Source organism: Onthophagus taurus, chromosome 2 (genome assembly GCF_036711975.1).
Source record: "Onthophagus taurus isolate NC chromosome 2, IU_Otau_3.0, whole genome shotgun sequence".
NCBI classification, from domain to species: Eukaryota; Metazoa; Arthropoda; class Insecta; order Coleoptera; family Scarabaeidae; genus Onthophagus; species Onthophagus taurus.
Window position 1 is genome coordinate 13,952,544 of NC_091967.1, and position 8,488 is coordinate 13,961,031.

General features: G+C 32.2%; 1 protein-coding gene across 3 annotated transcripts; it reads right to left on the reverse strand.

Annotated features, from left to right (window-relative positions):
• Window positions 1-220: 220 nt before the first annotated feature.
• On the reverse strand, window positions 221-8,474 carry LOC111426948 (transformer 2). Of its 3 annotated transcripts, none has more exons than XM_023061861.2 (8): window positions 8,310-8,474; window positions 7,923-8,026; window positions 5,408-5,506; window positions 4,336-4,603; window positions 4,104-4,279; window positions 3,411-3,458; window positions 1,842-1,960; window positions 221-802 (listed from the first exon to the last, which is right to left on the reverse strand). In XM_023061861.2, exons 1-8 carry the CDS (start codon window positions 8,322-8,324, stop codon window positions 777-779), a joined length of 855 nt encoding a protein of 284 aa, XP_022917629.1. In that variant the 5' UTR covers window positions 8,325-8,474; the 3' UTR covers window positions 221-776. The 3 variants fall into 3 exon arrangements, with proteins under 3 accessions (XP_022917629.1, XP_022917632.1, XP_022917631.1); XM_023061864.2 differs by having other exon boundaries at window positions 4,336-4,489; window positions 8,310-8,453; XM_023061863.2 differs by lacking the exon at window positions 221-802 and adding an exon at window positions 828-1,513.
• Between the last annotated feature and the right edge of the window lie 14 nt (window positions 8,475-8,488).

Below are 8,488 nucleotides of genomic sequence, written 5' to 3' on the forward strand. Positions count from 1 at the left end.
CATAAAGTTGTTCAAACATAAAATGGGTTACAATAAATTAAATGACTTAAGACCTTGACAACCTACTTGAAAGACTGTCATTGTAATATACAACCAGAAGGTGAAAAATTTTATCTTAAAGGAATTAACTAAAATGAATTGATGGATTTGAAACGGAAAATGAATGGAGAGTATAAAACGGAGGACGTGTTTGAAGGTCCATAATAAATTCAACTTCAAATTGTTTTGAATATTTATTCACACATAATCTGTTGTGCTTATTTAAAATCTATTATTACTAGGGATGCTGTATTAAGAAAAAAAACTAGAAAAAAAAGTAAAGCTCAGTCTGACCTGAAAGAAGCGCTCGTAATGTTAGATTGGTGGGTAGCGAGAAGACGTGAATTTTGTTTTCTGTTTTGAGGGAGCTTGAACACATCCACAGCAAAAGATTCTTGTTTGCTCTTGAGACCTAGTAATATTTTGATTATTTTTCAGGAAAACGGCAAGTTTTTTTTTGTAAAAAAACACGCGAAATTTGATATTGACTGTAAGATTGTTTGTCATCAGACTCTTGCTGAAAGTGAGAGAGCTTGCCGTTGCGAGCGGTCTGATGTCTTCAGGCAAAACGGATTCTTCAAGAGAGTTGCAAAAAATTCTTCTAAAGAAAATTTTCAATTCTCTTGGTTTCGCACGGTTTGCTTTTTCGACTGTTTTTTCATAGCTGACATTTTCTTAGTGAAATATCGCCTCAGTGTGTTAAATGCAATTTCAATTTCTTTAAACATACTTCAATTTCATCCAATACCACGTGTTCTTAACCCTTTTTAAAACAAAGGAAAACAATATTAGTGTGGAAGGAATTGTTTATTCAGTTGCTTACCTAAAGGATTCACATATCAAGATTATATTGAACAATTATTAATAAACTATATTGGATTCCTTGTACAATTTAGAAATGTGTAATTATATAAAACCAAATAAAGTAAAGTTAAATAAAAACAGAAATCGTCTGAGCTGTTTATTATAATAACATTTCCTTATTATTCGTTTTTTGAACCATTAATTTTTCTTCACATTCATACTTCGGTATCCATAAAAAATTTTGTCAATAACAAAAAGAAAACTATTGAGTCTAATCAAATCTACTTATTCCGTTTTTTTGGTAAAAAACAAGTTATGCAACATACGTACAAAACTTGAATAGGTTGCAAAAGAGGGAACAACTTAGGCTCAAGTCATACAAACACACGAGATACATAAATGCATATACATATTTTGCATTTGCATATATGTATTGTAATAAAAACGCAAAACAAATAATACAAACTAGTAAAAAACGGTAATAATAGCAAAATTGGTTACAGCAAATTAAAGGAACGAAAAACTAAAGTAAATTTAACGCCAGAGCGCGGGCACAATAATTGATTGGTGTTTTTTATAAACTTTCCCTCTTTCGATTACTTTTTTACAGCTATATTAATCCAGAAATTATTTTATTTGTCTGGAACCGTCCGGGAAGTTTAATACCGACCTGTAGAATATAGAATAAACACAAATTAACAAAAACATTATTCTCATATAAATCTAACGATTGACTAAAGGGCTCTTTTGTGTACTATATATGATTGCCTAAAAAAATTACGAAAAATTCTTTTTGACAAAACAATGAATTATAGATAGATAGGCATTAATAAATGAATTAGAAAAATAAAAAAAATTAAACTAAATCGATTCATCTAAAATAATAATTCATGTAAGAACAAAAGCGTATCAATGTCGTCTCCAAATAACACGTGTGCAGTAGTAAAAGTAACTGGCCGGCAAATACACCTAATCACATTCCGATTAGTGGTACTTACGAGGAGAGTACGATCTTGATCTGGAACGATCATAGCGTCGTCGCCTGTAGTATGGTGACGGAGACCTTCGATGGCTGTATTTCGATCCTCTATATCCTCCTCCACCTCCATAGTAATCGCTACACAATTTAAAACAATCATCAAGAAAAATAAAAATAAACTTTTATACATTTTAAGCGTAACAAATAAGAATGTGCCAGAGTAAACGGAGCTGAGTATATAGGTAACAATATATCAGCACGGGACTCCACCTTAATTTATACTCTTCCTGTGTGCATCAAGATTCTCAGTATTTAATAACTTAAGCCTCTCAAATATCACAGGAATATTTCACAATAAAATATATTTCTGCAATCAAAGCTAACCACATACGCGGATTACTGGCGCTAGTACGAAGCCGGTTTAGTGGCGCCAGAAGTTGTCTCCACATAAATGTTATAATTGTGAACTGGCACAGTAATAAAAATGGCGTCAAGTGATGTACTTCGCGCTGACATCAATATGGTAGTCCAAATGTGCTCCTTGGAAAAAAAGTGAAAACATAGTTGCTGGGTCTTGTACTTTAATTAGAGAGTTATGGCATGGAGATCAGCAAGCATTTTTTAATCATTTAAGAATGACTGAAGAGTTTCATGTTTTTGTTAAGACAAGTATCCTCTAAAATACAAAAACAACATACGAATATGCAAGATGCCATTCCAGCTCACGTAAAACTGCAAGCAACTTTAAGATTTGTGGCTTCTGGAAATTCTTCTACATCCTTGCAATATATGTATTGTTTGCTAAAAAGCACAATTTCTAAATTTATATGTGAAGTGCTTTATGGTGGAGCACTTTATGGCATTCAATTATATACGCATTGCGTATACTTTGTATTTTTGCTTTTGCCGAGGTTTCGTCAAAATTAGGAACTGTTTTCTTCATAATTTCAACTAACCTTCTGACAGCCTCATTTCGTGCTAGTCGGTCCTTATATTGCGGAATTTTCTGATTCCACAAACAAAGGTATTTGCTCATGTTTCTAGAAATAGTACTGTTTATTCTGATGTCCATTTTTTGGACGGTTTATTAGCGGATTTGTTCATTTTAGTTGGACGAACACGTTAATAGTTACACGTTTTCTTTATAAATATTTTTACTGGCGCCAAAAAGTAGAAGTAGCGTCAACTTTATTGACGCTATAATTACGGGCACCAATTTATTGGCGCCAGTGGTTTTTTGCTATTTCCACATGCAAATGAACTGGCGCCAGTAATCCGTGCATGTGGAAACTTAGCTTTAGTCTCAATGATGTTGGGACATGAATCCCAAAACATAATGAAAAATCTTTGTAAAAAGTATTAAGAATATAGTTCATTGCTATTAACTAGCGAACTATATTAGCCAGCCCTCTTCTCTCGCCCTTATTTTATCTCGTTTGCTGGAATATCCTGCAAAGAACTCAACAATATCTTGACTTGGGTCCTTAAAACATTGTTGGAATTGTACACCATTGGAAAGATTGCAAAATACATTCCAGTTTTTAGCACGCCAGATAATAGCAATTAGATATTTGCATTAAACACTTACTCTCTGTCTCTATCACCACCCCTACGTCTATCCCATTTGTCACTGATACTGCAAAACAAGACAAATTGTTAAAATCACATGGCGATCAATAGCAGAAAGTAATTTGATATCACTGTATAACATAATTCTATCCATACACATCTTAACCCAAGTTATTAACTTTTAAAGATAATCCTAAGTTAAGATTTTGATTAGCTTATAACATTTAATACAAGGTTTATAGGAAATCTTTGGGTTTGGTTCTGTGCATAATTTACTTATAACAACCAATATAACATATTGAAAGGTTGTAAACGCAACATATAACATTAGTCTGTTTCATCACTAGTCTGTTTTGACAATGGTAAAAATAGTTTGGGATTCCCCTACGTTTGTAATTAACTTTTGATGTGTATAAAGCAATCACACAAACGCAAAAGAATCGCGCACTGTTGGCACCGTTCCTCAAACAAAGTTACAACGTTGTATTTATTATAAATATTATCAAAAAAAAATAAAATTTATGTATGGCAACGCCTTTTGTGGAAAAACTTTAGCTTCAAGTAACCACCCTATAGTCACCAATAACCAATATTCTATCAAATCAGAACTCACCATGTACCTATATCTTAAAATGCACATTAGAACCAATTTGAATGTACCTACTACTACCAATAAAAATTAATGTAATTAAAAATAAATAAAATCACTTACTATGTTGGTTTTCCCATATAAATACCAGGTGTAGGTGTATGAGCACGTTCTGTAATTGAATAGTCCACCCTAATACTCTTTCCATTAATTTTCATCCCTGTACATTGCTCCTTGGCAATTTTAGCATCCTCTGTGTTTTCAAAATAGACAAAAGAGAACCCCCTCGATCTGCCGGTCTATAACAATGTCGAAATTTAAATTGTATGATAAAACGAATATTTTTGTTTCAAACCTTAGCATCAATCACAACTTGTACGCGCTCAACTGGTCCATACTTGGAGAAAATGTGGTAGAGCTCGTCCTCAGTTGTGTAGACGCTGAGACCAAAGACGCCCAGGCATCGTGAAGGTTTCGGATTGTCGCGGGTCCCCATATGACGCCTACGGCTAGACATAGGGCTATGTGAGTGAGATCGCCGGCCGTAACCACCTGAACGGGATCGGCTACGGGAGTATCGAGAGGACTTGTAACGTCTGTCTGAGCGTGATCGACTGCGGGACCTGCAAACGGTCGACATGAGTGATTGTAATTTTACATTGGCTTTCTAATTTTCAAATATTTCGGCATCCGACTCATTACAGTTAAAGTTTGATACAAAATTATATACATATTTTAATAAGATTAAATTTAAAATAATTAAGAAGCATTTACCAATTTAACATCTAACTCGATTCAAAAATATTACTCATTTACACAACGTAGCAGTTAAATCAAACAAACATGCATGTTTATAAACAAATCTTTATAAAACAATTTAAACTAAAATAATTTAAATGAAAATCTTAAAGCTAAAAAAGCAGAAAACTTATTACAACTATTTTAATAACTGGGCAATTTTTTTTTTAATAAAAGCAAAAGTACAAAAGCAATAATTATGTATTATTCTATAACGAGTCGGATCACGATTTATTTTTAAATTAATTATAATTACAATAAAAAAATGCACGTTAAATGATTCTGAACTGATAAAAATAGCACCACCTCTCATGTGAAGGTAAAGTAGCAATACTAAATCAATACTAATTATAAATTTTAAGAAAACACACAAATCAATTCAGGTAATTCCTAAACCAAACAAAAAAAGAAAAATAATTGGAAAAAATTTACTTACACAAAATATTTAAGTACTAATATTTTTTCCGGATATAAAATGAATGTGAAAATATATTTATGTAAACTAAAAAACGCAACTTAAAAAACCCAGACAAATCGTGTAAGTCCAAAACAAAAGAAAAAAACAAAGGGAGAGGTGGGGATTTTGGTCCGCGAAAAAAAAATTAAAAACATATTTTTGTTATAAATACCTGTAACGACGACCACCGTCGCGGTCTCCTCCTCCATCCCTACGACGCTCACGGTCGCGATCATCTCTGTAGGACATTTTTCTACCGCGGCTCGGACTTCTAATAATGACAAAACGTAGCATTCAAAAACAATATAAAAATAAGATTATTGAGGTTCTTGCGTTGAGAACAAATAGCTACTATGAAATGTATTGAAGTAAACGGAGCTGAGTATATAGGTGAATATGTATATCAGCACGGGACCTCAATTTTAATTACTTTCCCTGTGTGCATCAAGAAACTTAGTATTATTTGACTACAGCCTCTCAAATATCACAGGGTGTATATCCTTAAATATACATAAGGAAAAATATTAGTATACTCAATATAAGTTTAGATTATTACATGTTAGTTCAAAAAGAATACTAAATAATGTCAGGGTGTCAAGACAAGTATTAAATAAAAAAATACAAGTATAAAATATATACAGTAAAAAATATATTTATATAACACATCTCAATTGTAACTATTAAGTAACTATTTCCATTATTAGTACAAACACAAGTATTAATTAGTTAATACACAATATTATTTTAGATATACTTTGACTGTTAATACCATGTTGACCAATAAAAATAAGAGTTCCACAAGTGCCAATAATGGATATTGTACATAAATGTTTTTTCTATGTCAGTTAGCCATTGCTCTAATCATTCTAATTCTATTTTCGTCCATTCCTTTTGTAGTTACCTTTTTCTATTCATCAAAAGGCATCTGCAATATACAATTTATCTCCCAGACTATAATATCTGTTGGCCAGACTATAAATTGTCCTATTGTTAACATTTACCTAATTTGAAATTTAGTAATAATAGATATAGTGGTGATGCTCATAGTAATGTATCAGGTAAATGTTAAAATGCTTCTACTGCAATATGACATCATCTTCTTAAATTTATTAAACAATTTTAGTTTTATGTATTTTATAATGAAATTAATACTGGTAGCACATAATTAAAATACGTGTTTTGTTTGCTTTATTATTCTAGTTTTCTTCCAAGTAAAGAATTTCTACTTGTTTGAAGCACTCCATGTTGAACTTCTTGTCACAACTCCATATACTACTTACTAAAGAAAAGTTTTTGGACCAAAGAACTTGGAATTCCTACTTTGCAACTAAATTTAGTGTATGACTCCCTCATCTTGTACTCTTCATTCAACTCTTAAGCTATTGTTCTGTAATACAAGGAGGTCCATTCCATAAAATAATGTTTATTAAACACAATCAAAATAGTTGAGATTTAAAGATTCTCCACATTAATTAAAATATGATACAGTTTAAAAGTTACCCAGTTACTTTCAAGACAGATACTCAGGTACTCAAAACATTATACCCAAGTACAAGTTTTTGTCTTTGAAATACACCTGTGTAAAAGGCACTTAATCAACAAAGTACCATAGTAGTGAGTATTTTCAATATTTCTGTGAAGTCAAAACATGAGAAGTATCAACTTCTGTCTTGACTGAACTCATCATGATAAAGCAGTGCTCCAACCTTTGCGTCTCAATGTCAATCCACATCCAATAAAGTATTCTTGGTTATTCTTTTTAGACTGTTAAGGCCCACTTTTACCACCTCTTGATAAATTTATCCCATAGATAAACCCAGTTCTTATGTCCCATGGCAACTATAGACAGTAAACCTGGGCCTAAATAAAATATGTCAGCTATAAAATAGTGATTGTTATGAGTTTGGTTACAGTGAATATCTTCTAGTCTTTGATAAATAATAAACAGAATATGATTTTTAATGATGTACAAAAGTCTACATACAGCATTGAATTATGAGGTTTTTGTAAAACATAATAAGATAATCGAAACCACGACGCCTGTATGCTGTTATAAAAGCTCATAGTGAGCCAAGGAAATATTGAGTTTTAGAAACTGTCATTACATGGACCTAATTATTTATTTTTAGTTAAAAACTACTGTGTATGTAAACTTTTGTCCTATTAATTTTAGTATAATTTGTTGAATTTATAGTATATAGCTGTTGAGCTATTTGTTTTGTTCCTTTTTTTGTGAATAAGTATCTCTAATCACAATCACACTGTAATATTAATTTTGTATTATTTTATTATGTTGTACAAGAACCTCATAATTTAATGCTGTATGTGAACTTTTGTCAGCCACTGTAGAACAAGTCTTGAACCACCAAACAATATTTGTTTATTCAAATACTGATGATCAAGCGCAAATTAATGCTGACAACACTTAAATAATGTTTAGGGAAACTAAAAAATGAAAACAATACAGAAAAAATCATCTGAAGACTCAATTTGCGCCACTTAGCATATTAAAAAAAGCTCTTAGAACCCATCCATGGAACTTATTGAAAATAATCTAATCTTATGATTATGTATCTTGCAAAAATAAAAGCATTTATTAAATAGATTCGCTTAAAATAAAACCAACATTTTTTTTTAATAATAAACTGATTTATAAAATAAGATGGATTCCACATCTTTGAACTTACCTAGAATAGCTTTTAGTTTTATGATTCCTAGGAGACTCTTCTCTTCTTCCGTGGGGAGAATGATCGCGATCGTTGATGGGTTTATGTCCAGGAGACCTAGTAGCCTATAACCACGTCAAAAAAAAAACAATAAAAAATCCATCAAAACCTTACAATCCTCAACAAAATCAAAAGAACGTAATCCTCACTATGACTAAGCTATAATTAAATTGCTTTAGGCAGTTTGGAGGCCACGCGGATTCGAACCCGCGTAAAATAAGAAAAGGTTAGCGTCGTTGATGGCTGCAGCGTGGTTTCGCCGGCGAAGCTTTTTACAGTTGTTAAAACGCTAATCTATTTTTATTACAACACGCGTCGCGGTCAAAATACGTAGACTTTCGTACTTACCTCTCTGTCACTCATTGTGTATTTTAAATACGGATTAAGAAGGAAAGAACGGAGGCTTCTTTTTTTTCAAGAGATTCGGCGTCCGCTTCGCTTTTGAGCACTTCGCAAAATACGCCGCAATGGAGTCGTGTAGCACTAAAATGGCGGGCAAAGAAACGAAGTTTGACAACGACGGTTGT